The sequence below is a fragment of the Pristiophorus japonicus genome, chromosome 6 (genome assembly GCF_044704955.1).
Source record: "Pristiophorus japonicus isolate sPriJap1 chromosome 6, sPriJap1.hap1, whole genome shotgun sequence".
NCBI classification, from domain to species: Eukaryota; Metazoa; Chordata; class Chondrichthyes; family Pristiophoridae; genus Pristiophorus; species Pristiophorus japonicus.
In genome coordinates this window covers 262,164,267-262,183,950 of record NC_091982.1, presented here as the reverse complement: position 1 = coordinate 262,183,950, position 19,684 = coordinate 262,164,267, and the positions used below count along the sequence as shown (strand labels likewise).

Genomic DNA, 19,684 nt, shown 5'->3' with positions numbered 1-19,684 from the left:
TTCCTACGGCTTACTGCCCGGTTTCTGGGCGGTATTGGCTATTGTGGGCGGGAATCAGGTAAGTGAAAAATTCCTTACCTGAATTACGCTGCCGGTTTCGAGGCAGCGCTGGAGAGCAAACTGCCGGCATGCACTGTCCTCAGATCGCCCTGCCGTGATATTTGGGTCAGCGGTGACCCGTAGCCGAGTTTTTAAAAAATTCCCACGAGGATCAGCTGAGCTGGGAGCCAGGTGATACCTCTGCAAAGAAAAAGGTTAGTCATTTTTTTTTACGAATTATTTTAAAAATGTGTTGTGGTGATTTGGTTTAAAATCTCTTAGGAATGTTTTTTTTGATTTTTTTTTTAGTTGATGTCTTTTGAAAAATTATTTTTATTGTTTTTCAGATGTTAGGCCCAACCCGCAGCCCCGGGGTAGATTTTTATTGATTTTTAAATTTTTCGCCCATTTTGTTTACGAACCACCCAATCGACCCTAAATTGCACTTTTTCACCCAGAAGTGGGTGCAACGCCCATGTTTTTCACTCAGCAGATTCTTTAATTTTTTGGGGGGGCGAAGTTTTCACCGGCGATAATCTTCCCAGTCTTAACGGTCTTTTGGGCGGTGATAGGGTGCTGGCAATTAGAGCCCTTAGCCATTTCTGCTTCAGTGAAAATAGTCCCAGTATCTCAAGTCTCTACTGGTAACTATTGTTTCCCATCCCTGACATCATCCTGATAAATCTACACTAAACACTCTCTATGGCTCTAATTTATTTTTTGTAATGGGGGTGGCCCAAACCTATACACTGCCGCTAATTGTGACCAAGCCAATGTTTTTTATAAATTCTTCATCACTTCTTTATACTTATACTCAATGGCGTCAAATTTTCTAGTGGCACAAGACAGGCATTTGCAGCATATCCACGCATATGGCACAAGTGCCCTGAAAATTTGGTGTCCTGTGACAAACCTTGATGGAGTCAGTGCTGGAGGGCACTAGCAGGTGTGATCCCAGCATAGTTACTTACATAATTCAAACATAAAACAATGATCAGCCCAAGGGTTCTTGTGGCCATTATTGTGACTTTTTTTCTAAATGTTTTTCTGATGTTAGAAACTTTGAGGAAGATTTTTGTATTCACCAGCTGGGGGCAGAAGAAGGGTTTCCATCTCAAAACCAATAATGCATGAACTGCACCATGGCCATGGAAGATGAAAGAGTGCAACAGTCTGCACCGACAGAAGATGAGAGCATTAGCAGAGCTGCTGGTGAAGATATCAATGGCACGCACTGAGGGCGGCTCTTCATGGCATTGCCACTCTAACAGCTGTTGTGGAATGGTCACTGCTTTTGTTTGAGGCATCCTGGGCTCTTTGACATCAGAAGTCACTTAACTTAGGTCATTGGTGGTTGGCATCTGCTCATGATGTTGGCCACTAAAGACATAAGAACATGAGAATTAGAAGCAGGAGCATTTGACCCCTCGAGCCTGCTCCACCATTCAATACGATCTACTCCACTTTCCTGTACTATCCCCATGACCCTTGATCCCCTTAATATCCAAAAATCTATTGATCTCTGCCTTGAATATACTCTAAAATTGAACTTCCACAGCCCTCTGAGGTAGAGAATTCCAAAGATTCACCATCCTCTGAGTGAAGAAGTTTCTTCTCATCTTAGTCCCAAATGGCAGACCCCTTATTCTGAGACTGTAACCCCTGGTTCTAGACTCCCCAGCCAGAGGAAGCATCCTACCTGCATCTACCCTGTCAAGCCCTGTAAGAATTTTGTATGTTTCAATGAGATCATCTATCATTCTTCTAACCTCGAGAGAATATAGGCCTAGTCTACTCAATCTCTCCTCATAGGACAATCTCTCATCCCAGGAATCAGTCTGGTGAACCTTAGTTGCACTCCCTCTATGGCAAATATATCCTTCCTTAGGTTAGGAGACCAAAACTGTACACAATACTCCAGGTGCAGTCACACCAGGGCCCTATATAATTGCAGTAAGACGTCTTTACTCTTATACTCAAATCCTCTTGTAATAAAGGCCATCATACATTTGCTTTCTTAATTGCTTGCTGTACCTGCAGGTTAACTTCCAGTGATTTGTGTACAAGGACACCCAGGTCCCTCTGAACACCAACACTTCCCAATCTCACCATTTAGAAAATACTCTGCTTTTCTATTTTTCCTATCAAAGTGGATAACTCTACATTTCTCCACATTATATTCTATTTGCCATGTTCTTGGCCACTCACTTAGCCTGTCTATATCCCCTTGAAGCCTCTTTGCATTCTCCTCACAACTTACATTCCACCTAGCTTTGTATCATCAGCAAACTTGGATATATTACATTTGGTCCCCTCAACCAAATCATTGATATAGATTGTGAATAGCTGGGGCCCAACGACCGATTCTTGCAGCACCCCACTAGTCACAGCCTGCCAACCCGAAAATGTCCCATTTATTCCTACTCTCTTTTCTGTCCATTAACCAATCCTCAATCCATGCTAGTATATTACCCCCATGAATCCTAATGTTGTTTAATAGCCTCTTGTGTGGCACCTTATCGAATGCCTTCTGAAATCCAAATACACCACATCCACTGGTTCTCCCTTATCTATTATACTCATCACAACCTCACCTTATGCTAAACATCCGTAAGACAAGGTCTTCCACCAGCCTGTCCTCACCGCATAGCACCGCCCCCCAGTCATCAAGATCCACGGCGCGGCCCTGGACATCGTGGACCACTTTCCATATCTCGGGAGCCTCCTATCAACAAGAGCAGGCATTGAAGACGAGATCCAACACCGCCTGCAGTGTGCCAGTGCACTCTTCAGCCGTCTGAGGAAAAGAGTGTTTGAAGACCAGGCCCTCAAAACTGCCACTAAGCTCATGGTTTACAGGTCTGTAGTAATACTGCCCTTCTGTATGGTTCAGAGACATGGACCAGGTACAGTAGACACCTCAAGTTGCTGGAGAAATATCACCAACAATGTCTCCGCAAGATCCTACAAATCTCCTGGGCGGATAGGCACACCGACATCAGCATCCTCATTCAGGCTAACATCCCCAGCATTGAAGCACAGACCGCACTCGATCAGCTCCGCTGGGCAGGCCACATAGTCTGTGTTATACTCATAATAAATGGTGAGACTGAGTACTGTGTGTAATGAGCAAGTGTAACCTTAGCTCCTTTATTAAGGTTCCAGAGTGCAGGTACCTCGTGGGTGGCCTGCTTATTATACTGTGCTCCCAAGGGATGCTGGGATCCCTTGGGACTCAACACATGGGCCCTCTGGTGGTCAGGTGTCATGCAGGTTACAAAAGGTTAAATACATAGCATCACTCCCCCGTGAAGTCAACAGTACACTTATTTACAAGGTGAGACGATCTGGGGCTTTGCGCTCCCTTGTCGATCATCTCGGTACAAATGCTGGTGTGGTTGGGTTGGTCAGTTCTTTACCGGGCTGTTGGGCTGCCGGCCTTGCCGGGCTGCTGGGGATGATGAGTTTGGATTTGTGGTCAACGGTGATGTCAGTTGCCACTAGTGTGTGTGTTGGAGGGTCAAAGTTGGTGGTATCCTCTTCGGGTTGTTCATAGCTGTTGGTGAACCACAATTTGATTTGGTCCAAATGTTTTCTGTGTGTTTGTCCATTGGTCAGTTTGACCTGAAACACCCCACTCTCCTCTTTGACTGTGACCGTACCAACGAGCCATTTTGGACCATGTTCATAATTGAGCACAAACACAGGATCATTGATCTCAATATCGCGTGACAAATGTGCGCAGTCATGGTACACACTTTGTTGATGCCGCTTACCCTCCACGTGATCATGGAGATCAGGGAGGACAAAAGAGAGCCTTGTTTTAAGCGCCCTTTTCTTGAGCAGCTCAGCTGGGGGAATCCCAGTGAGTGAGTGGGGTCTGGTACGGTAGCTGAGCAGCACTCAGGCCTTCCGACACACGTTTCAAGCTTTGCTTGATGGTCTGAACTGCCCGTTCTGCCTGGCCGTTGGAGGTGGCCTTGAACGGAGCAGATGTGACATGTTTGATCCCGTTGCGGGTCATGAATTCCTTGAATTCAGCACTGGTGAAGCATGGCCCATTGTTGCTGACTAGGACATCAGGCAAGCCGTGCGTGGCAAACATGGCTCGTAGGCTTTCAATGGTGGCCGTGGATGTGCTTACAGATATTATTGCACATTCAATCCATTTTGAGTAAGCGTCCACGACAACCAAAAACATTTTGCCTAGGAATGGGCCGCATAATCTACATGGATCCTCGACCACAAATGTAACGGTGCCTCTCTGGGTGCATTGCTCAACTGAGAGCAAATGTTGCACTCATGACTCTAAATCTGAGTTGATGCCAGGCTACCACATGTGAGATCTGGCTATGACTTTCATCATTACGATGCCTGGGTAGGTGTTGTGCAGTTCGCAAATAAATGTGTCTCTGCCTTTCTTGGGCAAGACCACAAAAGCCTGCAGGGACAACTCGTCTTTGTGTCTGTGGAATGGCTTAATCACTTTCTGCATCTCCACTGGGGCACTGGACCAGCTCCCATGGAGGACACAGTTTTTTTACCAAGGACAGTAAAGGATCCTGGCTGGTCCAGCTCCTGATCTGGTGGGTCGTAACGGGGGACTTCTCGTTCTCAAATGCCTCCATGTCCATGAGCAAGTCCGCTGGCTGTGCCATTTCCACCTCGGTGGTGGGCAATGGTTGCTGACTGAGAGCATCTGCGCAGTTCTCTATGCCCGGTCTGTGGCGGATTACATTGTTGTATGCCGACAGCGTGAGCGCCCAAATTTGGATGTGGGCAGAGGCATCGGTATTAATCCCTTTGCTCTTAGAGAACAGCGATATCAGCGGCTTGTGGTCAGTTTCAAGCTTGAACTTGAGGCCAAATAAGTACTGGTGCATTTTTTTTACCCCGTAAACGCACACCTGAGCCTCTTTTTCAATCATGCTGTAGGCCCTTTCGTCCTTGGACAAACTCCTGGATGCATACGCAACCAGTTGCAAAATCCCCGAATCATTAGCCTGTTGTAACACACACTCGACCCCGTATGACGACGCATCGCAAGCTAACACTAATCGTTTACATGGATTATACAGGACAAGCAGTTTGTTAGAACACAATAAATTTCTGGCTTTCTTAAAGGCAGCCTCTTGTGAATTCCCCCATACCCAGCCGTCTCCCTTGCGCAGTAGCACATGTCGGGGTTCTAGCAAGGTGCTTAACCCGGGTAGGAAATTACCGAAATAATTAAGGAGTCCCAGGAACGACCGCAGCTCCATCACGTTCTGTGGTCGCGGCGCGTTCTTGATGGCCTCCGTCTTGGCGTCGGTGGGTCTGATGCCGTCTGCCGCGATTTTCCTTCCCAAGAACGTGACCTCCGGCGCCAGGAAAACACACTTCGAGAATTTCAACCTGAGCCCCACGCGATCCAACCGATTAAGAACCTCCTCCAGATTCTTCAAGTGCTCCATGGTGTCCCGACCTGTAACCAATATGTCATCCTGGAAGACCACTGTGCAAGGAGCCGACTTTAGCAGGCTCTCCATGTTCCGCTGGAAGATCGCCCCGGCCGACCGAATCCCAAACGGGCACCGGTTGTAGATAAATGGACCTTTGTGCGTGTTGATGCAGGTGAGGCCTTTCGAAGACTCCTCCAGCTCCTGCATCATGTAGGCTGAGGTCAGGTCCAGCTTGGTGAACGTCTTCCCTCCAGCCAGGGTCGCAAATAGGTCGTCTGCCTTGGGTAGCGGGTACTGGTCCTGTAGCAAAAAACGGTTAATTGTTACTTTATAGTCCCTGCAAATTCTAACCATGCCATCCTCCTTGAGTACCAGGACAATCAGACTGGCCCAGTCGTTGAATTCCACTGGCGCTATGATGCCTTCACGTTGCAGCCTGTCCAGCTCAATTTCCACTTTTTCACGCATCATGTAGGGTACCGCCCGAGCCTTGTGGTGGATGGGTTGCGTACTGGGAACCAAATGGATCTGCACTTTCACCCCCGAGAAGCTTCCAATGCCTGGCTCGAATAACGATGGGAACTTACTTAGAACCTGGGTACGTGAGGTGTCATCGACGGACGAAAGCGTTCGGATGTCGTCCCAGTTCCAGCGGATTTTCCCCAGCCAGCTTCTGCCAAACAATGTGGGGCCATCCCCTGACACAATCCATAGTGGGAGTTCGTATACTGCTCCGTCATAGGAGACTTTGACTTCTGCACTGTCAATTATAGGGATTAGTTCCTTGGTGTAAATCCTTAATTTAGTGTGAATGGGGCTGAGCTTGGGCCTGTGTGCCTTCTTTCCCCACAACCTGTCGAAGGCCTTTTTACTCATTATGGACTGACTTACCCCCGTGTCCAGCTCCATAGATACTGGAATACTGTTCAGTTCAACTTTCAACGTTATTGGTGGACATTTCGTAGTGAATGTGTATACCCCGTACACTTCTGCCTCCTCGGTATGAGTTTCCAACTGGTCTGATCCACTGTGGATCGATCTTCCTCTGCAACATGGTGGTTTGCAGGGTTTGCAGCTCGCCTGCACATTCGTTGGAGGTGTCCCATTGTTCTGCAACCATTGCACACATAGTGCTTAAAGCAGCATTGATGGGACTGATGATCACCTCCGCAACGCCAACAAGGTGTATTGGCTTTTTCCATAATGTGTAGCCAACAAGGTGATAACTGCCTCGCATTAAAAGTTGATGGTGGCCTCTGGGCCAATTGAGGTCAGGCCACAGCAGCCAGCATGTACGTTCTGCCATGTACATTTCTGCTCAAAACCGACGTTACTTTATGCACAGTACTGGCCGAAACTTCTTTGTTCAGCGAAATCTGCTTAGTGTTGTCGCTGGTGGCCATAAATGCCTGGGCTATCGTTATGGCTTTACTCAGATTCGGAGTTTCTACAGTCAACAGTTTGCGAAGGATTGTCTCATGTCCAATGCCCAATACAAAAACGTCTCTGACCATTTGTTCTAGGAATCCCTCAAACTCACAAAATCCCATCCTCGTCGCCAATTGTTGCACTCATAATAAATGATGAGACTGAGTACTGTGTGTAATGAGAAAGTGTGACCTTAGCTCCTTTAATAAGATTCCAGAGTTCCGGTACCTCGCAGGTGACCTGCTTATATACTGTGCTCCCAAGGGATGCTGGGATTCCTTGGGACTCTAACCAGTGGGTCCTCTGGTGGTCAGGTGTAATGCAGGTTACAAATGGTTAAATACATAACAAGGAGTCTCACAGAACGCTGTTCATTGGTTGCATGCTTCAGCAGGGGACACAATATCATTACTAACTTGCACTGTTCAAAACTCCCTGCACTACTTAATGCTAGCCTGCAGTTCTTAAAGGGGAGGTGCATTGTGGCTGATGCAGGTGCTGGGAGTCATTCTGCAAGTGAATCCAATCTGGAAAAAAGTGAAGAATGGCTGGGGGAGAGCGGGCCTCTATGTTTTCGAACACTGTACTGGAGGTCTTGGTGGAGAAGGTGGAGAGGAGAGATGTCCTGTATCCTCAGGGGGCAGGCATCCCTCCAGACACATGCTGAGCGCTCTTCAGCCCCTCCGCATCCTCCTCCCTCTTCAAGCAGCTTGTCCTGATGTGCATGACCTCTCTACATTCTTCCAGTCATGTTCAATTCCCAGAGGAAGCCCAACCAGGCCACCCATGTCTGGAAGCAACTTCTTTCAGCACAATATTTTAATCGGCAAAAAAAGTACCATAAGACCAGCCAGACTATTTCCTGTAAATTATTCAGGCTTTAGCCAAGTATAAGAAACCTCAAAAATAAACATAAAATTGCACCACCAGCCAGAAGAAATAAACCAGCTACTAACCTGTAAGCAACTTCATGATCCCTTCAAACAGTGGAGTGTCCTTCATTCCGTTTAATATTGAGTTCAGCTGTGCGAGATTAAGACAGGGTGGTGGCTGGAATGGGGAGTTGGAAAATGGCAGCAGTGGCTTCAAATCAGCATTGCACACTCATTCACATCATCACCTTGCTGCTCTGCATGCTGCTGGCAGTCGTTAGATACATGCACAAACCCCTTTACCAAGATGGCATCATGCGCACTTCCCATCGGAAAAGTTCACGTGTACCTTGGACCCCATTTTCAAGGTTTGTTTGGCTGCCTAGTACCTAATAAATGGGCGCTACATACCCCAATTTAAAAGAAAGAACACCTTGCATTTATATAGCGCCTTTCACAACCACCGAATGTCACAAAATGCTTTACAGCCAATTAAGTACTTTTGGAGTGCAGTCACTGTTGTAATGTGGGAAATGCGGCAGCCAATTTGCACACAAGCAAGCTCCCACAAACAGCAATGTGATAATGACCAGATAATCTGTTTTTGTTATGTTGATTGAGGGATAAATATTGGCCAAAAACCAGGGATAATTCCCCTGCTCTTCTTCAAATATTTAGCCCCCCATCAACTTTAATAGATATAATGATAGGTTTTATTCGGCAGGTTAGAGTCTTTAATTAGGGTCTTCCATTTGTAATTTGTTCTGATTCCTGTCATACTTTGCTTTTTTCAGATATGCTTAAAAGTTAATCATAAGTGAACGTTGGAGTTAAAGTCCTTTCCAAATCATAGCTTCACAATCACAACCTTTAGGATAACTCTTCAAGAGTGTTTGATCCTGGTAAATAAACAATTTGTTTTATTGGAGCTTCTTTAACCTTAAAGAGTCAATAGCAAATAGCCTGTTCTGATTTTTATTCACAAGGTGGTGCTGAGCCCTCTGGCGACAATCACCAATGTTAACTTCTTTTTCACATTTATTCATCTATTAATAAGGGGATGGAGTACAAAAGCAGGGAAGCCTTGCTACAGTTGTACAGGGTATTGGTGAGGCCACACCTGGAGTACTGCGTGCAGTTTTGGTTTCCATATTTACAAAAGGATATATTTGCTTTGGAGGCAGTTCAGAGAAGGTTCACTCGGTTGATTCCGGAGATGAGGGGGTTGACTTATGAGGAAAGATTGAGTAGGTTGGGCCTCTACTCATTGGAATTTAGAAGAATGAGAGATGATCTTATCAAAACGTATAAGATTATGAGGGGGCTTGACAAGGTGGATGCAGAGAGGATGTTTCCACTGATAGGGGAGACTAGAACTAGGGGGCATAATCATAGAATAAGGGGCCGCCCATTTAAAACTGAGATGAGAAGAAATTTCTTCTCTCAGAGGGTTGTGGATCTGTGGAACTTACTACCTCAAAGAGCTGTGGAAGCTGGGACATTGAATAAATTTAAGACAGAAATAGACAGTTTCTTAAACGATAAGAAAATAAGGGGTTATGGGGGGCAGGCAGGGAAGTGGACCTGAGTCCATGATCAGATCAGCCATGATCTTATTAAATGGCGGAGCAGGCTCGAGGGGCCGCATGGCCTACTCCTGTTCCTATTTCTTATGTTCTTATGTTCACATCACACTCATACTTTATACAGTAACTATGTTGAGAAATAGCACTATATCACTCACTGATAGTCATTTAATTCTCCTCATCTTTGGAACCCCTGACATCTATTACTGGTATTCAATAACAGGCACAGAACATTGCTGTACAGAGCAGCTCATTACAGGGAGCTGAAACACAGACATTCAGCCGTGATTCCACAGGTAGTAAGTTCCCAGTCTCAGTGACACTAGGTAGAAGATAGTCAATAGACATGAGTTGCGAAATTCCCCCTCTTGGTGCCAGCATTTAAGGCTGATTTCAGCAGAAAAATGGTGGCCACCTAACTTCCAGCCATTTGCGGTGCGGGCCGTGATGGTGACCATTTTGGCCAGGTTGGTAGCATGGCCATTACATGTGTAACGCTGATTTGATGCATGACTTGCTATTTTGGACATTGTGGCTGAATTGTAAGCCCTCTCCAAAGTACGGATAGTTGAACTTGCATTCAGCTGCACGACGAATCCCCCACCAGCGCTAATGGAAGGTAAGTTGCTTTTTGCTTTTGTACTGGTTCCTGTATAATTTATTTTAGTAGTGGCTTGGTGTAAAACGTTTAAAAATTTGTTAAAGAGTGTAGGGAGTGCTGCTGGATGTTTGCAAGGCATTGGCTCTTAAAGGAAGGCCTCTGAGAAAACCACTTGCTTCTAGTCCTGGGGGCTTTAGTCATTGGCTCCCTTGGGCAGGAGCAGAGGGAGCAGAGGCAGCAAAGGGGACAAGATGGGTGTAGAGTGGGGAGCAGGAGAAAGAGGAAGAAGCAGTGGAGGAGGAAGCAGAAGAGGAGGAAACAGAAGAGGAGGAGGAAGGAGACAACCCAGAGAGCCCCTTTCTGGCCAGGATATCCGGGATGGAATCATCTGCCTATGGTTCGGGAGGAGAGAGAGGTCTGAGAGTTCGGGAGTTCGAGGGAGGTTCGAGAGTTCGAGAGGCCCGAGGAGCAGAAAGCCCGAAGGTCGGTGAGGAGTTCAATTCTAACGAGGATCTCATAGCCCTCATCCTGTGGTTGGCTGTTTGATTGGTTAATATCTCTCTTTTTCTCTTTTTCTTTTTAATTAGATTTTAGTTAGAAAAGTCTAATTAGAGGGATGGCAGGGGAGCTCAGTCCTGTGGAGAGCACATCCTATGGCATGTGGGAAGTCCTGGATGCTACGAGCGGCCTAGACAACCATGTGTGCAGGAGGTGTCTCCAGCTTCAACTACTAGAGCTCCGCATTTGGGAGGAGACCTCATTGAGGTGTACAAAATTTTGAGGGGCCTGAATATAGTGGATAGCAAGGGCCTATTTCCATTGGCAGAAGGGTCAATTGCAAGGGTTGCATAGTTTGAAGGTAGTTGGTGGAAGGTTCAGAGGGGATTGAGGGGAGGCTTCTTCATGCAGAGGGTTGTGGGGGTCTGGAACTCACTGCCTGGAAGGATGCAGAAACCCTCAGCACATTTAAAAGGTGCTTGGATGGGCACTAAAAGTGCCGTAACCTGCAGGGTTACGGACCTAGAGCTGGTAATTGGGATTAGACTGGATAACCTCTTGTTGGCTGGTGCAGATACAATGGTAAGTACTGCAGGGAATCGAATACGGCCAGGGTGATCTCCTGGCCTAGTTCCGATCGCCTGGGTGGGTCGGAGAGGAATTTTCCCAGATTTTCTTTTCCCCAATTGGCCTGGGTTTTTATCTGGTTTTTGCCTTTCCCAGGAGCTCACATGGCTCTGGTTGGGGTGGAGTGTAGAATGTTTCGGTGCAAGGGGTGTCGCAGTTGTGTGGGGCAGACTGGTTGGGCTGGGTGCTCTTTACCTTTCTGCCATTGTTCATTGTTCATAGGTTTATATGTAACCTTCAGGGCTGCTGACCGAGGGCCGTGCGGCTCTTTGTCGGCCGGAGCAGACACGATGGGCCAAAATGGCCTCCTTCTGCACAGTAAATTTCTATGTTTCTATATTACATCAAATAATCAAGTAATCACTCCTGTGCATTCCCTTAGTGACTGTCTTCTGTGTGTCTTTGCCTGACCTAGTGCTCCTACGCAGTGCTACCCCAGTGGCTGCAGCATGGCTGGTGGAAGGCTGCTGACTTTCAGTGGGAGAGACTGCAGATGGCCTTGCAGGTTGACTTCGAGCAGTTGTGGGCCTATTAGCCCATCTTTGGACTGCACCATTTTGACAAAGGTAGCAGCATTCTAGGCTGACTGGCTGACAGGTAACAGCAAGGGCAGTGGCAGAATGGCAGTGGTGGGAATAAAAATGCTGTCATCCTGAGAGAGGACACATGGTCATCCTCCATGGATCCATTACCATTCCCCTGGGGCAGTACCTCAGCAATCCTAGTATCTGCTGGAGCACAGATTGCTGGACTGCTGTGAAACATTGCAAGTCCCTTTCAACACTGGTAAACCCAGCCACGATGGCAGTAGTCTGTGCTTGTGTGGCAGCAAGCTGAGCTTACATGACTTCAGTCTTAGCTTCCATTTCAGCACTCAGATGTTGGATGGCTTCTGCTTGTGCTGCAATGGAGGCCGAGACTTTGGTCATTAGATGTGGCATTAATCCACAAGTGCATTAATGGATCTGCCCAGCCCTTCCACACTGGATAGGATGGGCGTCAAGCTCTGCCAAAAGCCCTGTGCGAGGCTGGAGCTGAACTCCTCCGTGCTCCTTGACATTGCATTCAGGCTTTCTGACAGGCCCGCCAATGCAGCAACCATTTCATTGTGCATTCCCATCAGTGTTCTTCTGTAGGTCGCCCCATTGAAGTCTTCATCTGAGTCCTGTGCAACGGAACCTATGTGTGCTCTCGCCCTCCGGGGGGGCTGGCAACAGTCCACTCATGCCTGGTGTCTCACCGCATGCTAATCCCGAGTCCAACCCATCCTCTAAAGTACGTGGAGTGTCAGTATCTGAGCTGGTGGCTGGGAGTGTGAAATTGAGTGACGGTATTTCTTCTTTTTCTTCTCCACTCTCCTCTCCCTCATCTTGTTCAACCACTGGCTGGGCAGGCTGGATTTCTTGAGTATCTGAAATGAGAAAGCCACAAGGGTAGGGTTGTGATGAGGGAAGCGGGGGTGGGGGGAAGCAAGAGGTGCAGTCTTACATCATGTGCAGCTTGTAAATCAGAAGAGATTGTGGGACGAGGGATGTGAGAAGGAGGATAACACATAAGGATACTGGCATCTTGTACACTTTAACCCTGCTTCTGGCCATGGGCTCAACCATGCCCCTGCCTAGAATGGCCAGCACTATCTCCTCCATGGGGACCAGTTATGCGCCACCTTTTCCAGCAAGAGAGAGGGAAGTGTGTCAGTGAGTGTGGTGTATGGGTTTGGGTGATGTGGCTGTCATGGTTGAATAACTGACTGTGTATTCAAGCTGTGAACTGTGGGTGTGAGGCTTGCAACTATGTTAAATGTATGAAGGTGAGGTGAAGCTAGGAATGTGAGATGTGCCTCATGCCTGGTAGAGATTGTTGGAAGGTAAGTGATGGGGGTATCATGCATTGAGCAGTGTGAGGCTGGTGGAACAGTTGGTAGGAGACGGCCTTTGTAGAAGCATTCACTGACCTTGGCCACTCATCTGAGGTCATTAAACTTCTTTAGGCACTGGAGCCATGTCCTGGAGGTGACACAGCTGGCAGTGACCACTTCGACGATCTGGTCCCACATCCTTCTTAGAGTGTTTCTGAAGGGCTTCTTGGCTTCCAATGGGTAGAAGATTTCTCTTCGAGTGTTTACCCTTGGCACAAAGGCCTTGAGTACTGCATCTGAGACCCTGGGTGCCCTTTTCCTGGCCTCTTGAGCCAATTTAGTTTGTGCGGTAGCAGTTTTCAATTTTTGATCATCAGAAGGCACCTTTAAAAGGTGCAGACTGTCTTTAAGAGGTGCAGGATAGCTTTAAGTCATTCGAACATCACGAACTTTGGCCCCCTGCTGAGCACCTAGCCAGCTCAGCAGTGGGTTGTCTACTGCTACCATTATAATTAGCAGACAGCATGAATTTTACGTGGGAATTGCTAGGGAATGTAAATGTTATTAAATAAATCTGGAATTTTAAAAAGCTAGTATCAGTAATGGTGGCCATGAAACTATCGGATTATCATAAAAGCCCATCTGGCTTACCAGTGTCCTTTAGGGAAGGAAATCTGCCGTCCTTACCCGGTCTATATGTGACTCCAGGCTCACAGTAATGTGATTGACTCTCTGAGATGGCCACTCAATTGTATTCAAGAAGCCAAGAGCAATTAGGGATGGGCAATAAAGACTGGCCTTGCTGGTGACATCTAAATCCTGTGAATGAATAAATAAATAAATGCAATTTCTTTCTTTCTTTAACCACTGGCTTTCTGGTCTTGGGGGACTGTTTGCAGAGAACAATGAGAACCGGTTTCTGAGAGATTCGGAACGACACCTTTCAGGATCTGTAGAATCTAATTGACACCAGCAGGAATGCCCTCCCGCTCAGCAATGGACACGCATATCTGGGTCCCAGCTGAGTCAACATAAATTAAATTCCAGTAAACAGTTTACCACAATTGAGATAGCAGTTAGTCCCATGATTGAAAATCTGCAAGCCTGACATCTCAATGAAAATCGTGGGGCAGCTCTATCTGTCGCTTGCAACGCTCACCCTGCCGAAGTATGCAGCATCAGAGGGAGGTCTTCTTGTTTAAATATGGCCGGTGGGCAGTTGCAGCACTTAATAATGTGGCTGAAAAAAACTAGGGTCCACGCCTTAATCCAGGTCTAGACCCCCAGATAGGCCTCACTTCTATCAGATGTGGCAATATCTGTTGTCACCCAACATACTAACCCAACGTCCTATCTCCAGGTCGAGATACAAAAATAAGGTTCTGTCGCCATTTTTTGAGATGATTGTTGACAGGAAAGCTAGTGACTTTTGAGTGCAATAATGTGATTAATTGAGTTTGTTTCATAACTAGGCAAAGTTACAATAAAAATAAAATGTCTGGTTACAGCACATTTTATTTGAAGCAATCTTTTGGAAAAACAATGCCTATATATACATACAAATACCAGCGAACATTCTGTCCCTAAAGATGATCAAAATTCATATTCAGATAGATTTTTATAAAAAACAAGCTTTGTTATATGTTAAGAATTTAATATTAATACTTATTTCAGATTATTTTTCATGTTGAAATTTATGGCTATGGTCAGATTAAATACGTAAATTTAGAGCAATTCTTCAACATCATTTCCAGTACAAAGAAGTTACCGCGAGCAATGACATTTTTCAGCATTTTCTGTTGACTTGTTGGCAGTTGAAGGAGAGAGGTTGGAGCAGATTCCTCATTTGGATGGAAAATCGTGTGAGCAGCTTGTGCCCAAATTTGCAATAAGTGCTTCTGCCCGGCCAAGTTCCAGGCACTGAAGAGGAAAGTTTGCCCCACTCTTTCTCTCTCTTTCTCTTACTTGGTCAGTGTGTTTTCAGAATGTATCGGGGTTGACCTGGGCAGGTGTGTGGGTGTGGGGGGAGATTTGGGAAACTGCGATAATGAATAGTTGGGCGTCTGAAAGGTTTACGTTGGCTGTGCATTTGTTGTTCCTCTGATGATTCTGATGAAGATGAATCTTTCTCCCTTGACCATTTTATCTTCCGACGTTTGGGTTTGGAAATCGATCTCTTGCGTTTGGGTTTAAATATCTGCTCTTTATCTGGATAGCTGTTCTCATGAGGCTCCAGTTGCCCACTTAGTCCTCTGGCTGTCACTCCCTGCAGTAACATTAAAAATCAGCTCAGTGACTTTAAAAATGGTCAGTCATCTCAGAAAATTCTTTTGCAATATGTAATCATAAGGTGACTAGTCACAGTTGTCTCATTTTTGCTGATTTTGTTCTCAGTAATTATTTTGGGACTGCTTTCTGATCTAATTCAGCCTAGCATTTTATTTTAAAAGTTAATAATAATTCACACATAATTTCTGTCCACGCAAATTATTAAAAACAGAAATGCAATCATTCTCTTTCCCGCTCTATGAACTATATGTTTTGAGAGCGTAGGATAGCCACATGGCAGAAGGGTCACCTCTTCTGCCAAATCCTAAAGTTAATATGTGGCAGGAAGGTCGTGAGGTAGGGTCAGAGATAATGGTTTGAAGCTCTGATGTTTTCTTTGCTGGTGAGGAAATTAATTATTAACCTAAGTAACTAAAGCCAGCATCATCATAAGGCACACAAGTAAGAAGAAAAAAATCAATTACTTTGAAATACAGGGTAGAAATTCATCTACCCATTTTTGGCACTGTGCAGCCGGTGAACATTTCAACCAGGAGGCCCGAGACTGGCCTGAAATTGGGCCCCAGGCCTCAGTAAGATTTTACCGAAGCTGTTGGTGTCTGCCACAGGTTAGTTCCCTAATTTACATATGCCTGATTTAGGTGTCTGCAGGCGCTTAATGGGCACGGGACACTGCTCCTCCCCCACCCCCCGAAACTGGTCCTCTTTGGCCCTATTTGTGGAACAGGAGAAATTTCTGGACACCCTGCTAAAAAGCTGAACTGTTCAGTCCAAAAGCAGATGTGTTTCAATATTTACATGATCAGGGTAACAGGACAGAAAACATTGGAGGGCAGCATTAAGAGGAAATCAGATGTTAAAAAGAAAGGTGATAATCTCATAATCTCGAAAGAGAGCACAATCAGAGGCAGATTATAGAACGGAAGAAGGAACCACAGGAAATCTGTGAAACACTCAGAGAATGAGTTGATAATGAACTGAGTTCTAAACTTTCCTGAGGACCAGAAGAACAAAAAAGAGAGATGCAGACAAAGTTCATTGCAACTACCTTTGTCGCATAAATGTCACAGGTCACCTCAATCACATCATCATCCGGAGTCGCAGAATCAAAAGATGCCGTACAGAAACCCAAATGCTGCAAAAGGAAGAGAAATTGTGACATATTTTGGAAATAGACTTATAAATTAATCATGGATTACAAATCTATTGCACTTGTCTGTTTTATTAGAGTCAGTATATTTATCAAGGTGGGCATTAAATATACAGTTTGTTTTGAACTCCTGATCTGAATAATGCTGATGGGAAGAATTAGCAAATTCAGGGTGAAGATCGCCATATATGGTGACAGAGAGGAAAGAACTTTGAGAGGGAGTCACCTTGGCTCACCTCACGCATCTGCTACAGGCACTTACAAAGCATCGGTGGCAGAGACCTTGAATTAATACAGGAGCCTGCCCTCTCAGTCAGGAAAGAGAAGAGGGGAGGAAAGGGAAAATAAAGTAAAGTGAGATTTTTATTAATTATAAAAGGTTTACTGAGGATCAGAAGCAAATTGCAATACTTGTGCAAAACGTAAATTGCCCTTTTACTTCTAATCTCTGCAACAAAACGTCACATAATTAACGGATGCAATTACCTTAACGGAGAAGGTGAAAAGAGAGAGAAGTACCTTCAGTGTAATGTTCTTAGTCATGGGCAAATACAGCAGGAGCGGCGGCAAACAGCAGAGAAGCAGCAAGGTTGGGCGAAGGAGCGGCGAGAGATTGTAGAGCAACGTGACATTGGGTGAAGTGATACCGGGGTACTCCACCTGACAGAGGCTATTCAGTATTGCACAAACTGCCGAAGTGCACACTGAGTAGGAGTGACAATTTTACATTTAAAACATCTTACCCTGAATATTTCTTTCATAAGGGTTATGGGGATTGGGTCGGAAAGTGGAGTTGAGGTCAAAGATCAGCCATTATCTTATTGAATGGCGGAGCGGGCACGAGGGGCCTATTCCTGCTCCTATTTCTTATGTTCTTAGTATCAAAGTATTCAGGCAAGATGAGGGGGCTTGACCTATGAGGAAAGGTTGAGGAGGTTGGGCCTCTACTCATTGGAATTCAGAAGAATGAGAGGTGATCTTATCGAAATGTAGAAGATCATGAGGGAGCTTGATAAGATGGATTCAGAGAGGATGTTTCCACTGATGGGGGAGACTAGAATGAGAGGGAATGATCTTAGAATAAGGGGCCGCCCATTTAAAACAGAGATGAGGAGAAATTTCTTCTCTCAGAGGATTGTGGATCTGTGGAATTCGCTGCCTCAGAGAGCTGTGGAAGTGGGACGTTAAATAAATTTAAGACAGAAATAGACAGTTTCTTAAACGATAAGGGAATAAGGGGGCGGGCAGGGAAGTGGACTCGAGTCCATGATCAGATCAGCCAAGATCGTACTAAATGGCGGGCCAAGGTCAAGGGGCCGCATGGCCTACTCCTGCTCCTATTTCTTATGTTCTTATATAGTACATAAATGCTATATAGGATGTGAACAGATTTTTTTTGAAAAGCTGTAATTAAGTGAAAAGTGCAGGTCATCTTAGTCAGACTGTAAAAAGGTTTGTCAAGAGACAAAAGGGTTTAAAATTCTGACGATGTTTAAAATTCTGACGGGGTTAGACAGGTTAGATGCAGGAAGAATGTTCCCAATGTTGGGGAAGTCCAGAACCAGGGGACACAGTCTAAGGATAAGAGGTAAGCCATTTAGGACCGAGATGAGGGGAAACTTCTTCACCCAGAGAGTGGTGAACCTGTGGAATTCTCTACCACAGAAAGTAGTTGAGGCCAATTCACTAAATATATTCAAAAAGGAGTTAGATGAAGTCCTTACTACTAGGGGGATCAAGGGGTATGGTGAGAAAGCAGGAATGGGGTACTGAAGTTGCATGTTCAGCCATGAACTCATTGAATGGCGGTGCAGGCTAGAAGGGCCGAATGGCCTACTCCTGCACCTATTTTCTATGTTTCTATGTTTCTATGTAAAATCACTCCAAAATGAAAAGAACAGAGTAGAATGTGAATGGAAGTAAAAAGCCAGTAAATGGAGGAGACAATTAAGCTCAGAAGTTGGTTAAGTCAACGTGCAGGCCAAAAGGTCACAAAGTGTTGTGGAGGAGGGTGAGATACCATCCTCAGGTTTGCATTGACATTTTGGGGGGATAAATCTGTATTCTAGTTCATTACCTATTGTTCTTCTCTCTCCTCTTTGTTTTGCTCAGTCCTATAAAAGGGTTGTTCCATATTAGCAATTCTGACAGGGCCAGAGAAGTTTACAGCACAGCAGGCCATCGTGTCAGTGCTGTTTATCCACTCTTCCTTTGAAAGATGTCGTGGTCACTGTCTCAATTATTCCCTGTTAAAAAGCATTCCATATTCCAAAAGCCCTCGGTGTAAAGAAATTTCTCCTCTGTCTCAGTAACGATTTTAAATGTATGACTACTTGTTGATGAATGATCATATTCTAGAACATTACCAGCTTCTTCTGTTTTCAGATATTGATGGATGTGCTATGTATTCCCTGCTTTTTCTATTATTGTTTCCGGTCTCCAGCATTTGTCACTTTTACATGTGATTTCTGCCACTAAAATTATCAATGTTATGGAAAGGCTCCCTCTACTGGTAGGAAATCAGTACTGTAGGATTTAAATTGATTCCACCAATCCCATTGCCATTGAAGGGGTGAATCTCCACAGTTCATCTGCCATAACATTGACGCAAGAGCTACAGAAACCCCCGGGAAAAGGGCGGAAATGGATAAAAAATCCCTGCAGAAATTTACTGCTTTGCTTCTATTTTCTGCAGTTCCACGTGCACACGAGAGAAAATAAGGAGATCCTGCATCCCAGGCTTGTAAAACTTTACACTGATAAATTATATGTACCAGGAAGTTAAATATACAAAAAGCCAAATAATGAATTGCAGCACAACCTCAAAAATAACAGCTTCATGTCCCCAAGAAGTCATCAATAGGCCCCTTCAACATCCTCCAAAGCTCAATTCTTCGTCAGGACTTATTCCTAATCTATTTACAAAGATACTCAGCTATATCTCTCCACAGCCACCTAGGACTCCGTGTTGTCTGACTGCCTGCCTGAACTTTCTTCAGCCCAGCATCAGGAAGACAAATGAATCGAATTCAGTTCCCACCAGAAACCCTATGCCTCCAGTGACAATTGCATTTCCATCCCTGGCTGCTCACTCAGACAGATGCTGATGTTGCATAGAAACATAGAAACATAGAAAATAGGTGCAGGAGTAGGCCATTCGGCCCTTCTAGCCTGCACCGCCATTCAATGAGTTCATGGCTGAACATGCAACTTCAGTACCCCATTCCTGCTTTCTCACCATACCCCTTGATTCCCCTAGTAGTAAGGACTTCATCTAACTCCTTTTTGAATATAT

At 45.4% G+C, this 19,684-nt stretch overlaps 1 protein-coding gene across 1 annotated transcript in view; it reads right to left on the bottom strand.

Moving 5' to 3' along the window:
• Nucleotides 1–14,919: 14,919 nt before the first annotated feature.
• The window catches only part of LOC139266310 (alpha-2-HS-glycoprotein-like), a 33,836-nt gene continuing 29,071 nt past the window's right edge, over nucleotides 14,920–19,684 (bottom strand). Inside the window, exons 6-7 of the mRNA XM_070884130.1 lie at nucleotides 16,288–16,374; nucleotides 14,920–15,216 (exon numbers count right to left, since the gene is read on the bottom strand). Coding sequence (XP_070740231.1) covers nucleotides 14,920–15,216; nucleotides 16,288–16,374 — 384 coding nt within the window. The remainder of the gene's footprint in view (nucleotides 15,217–16,287; nucleotides 16,375–19,684) is intronic.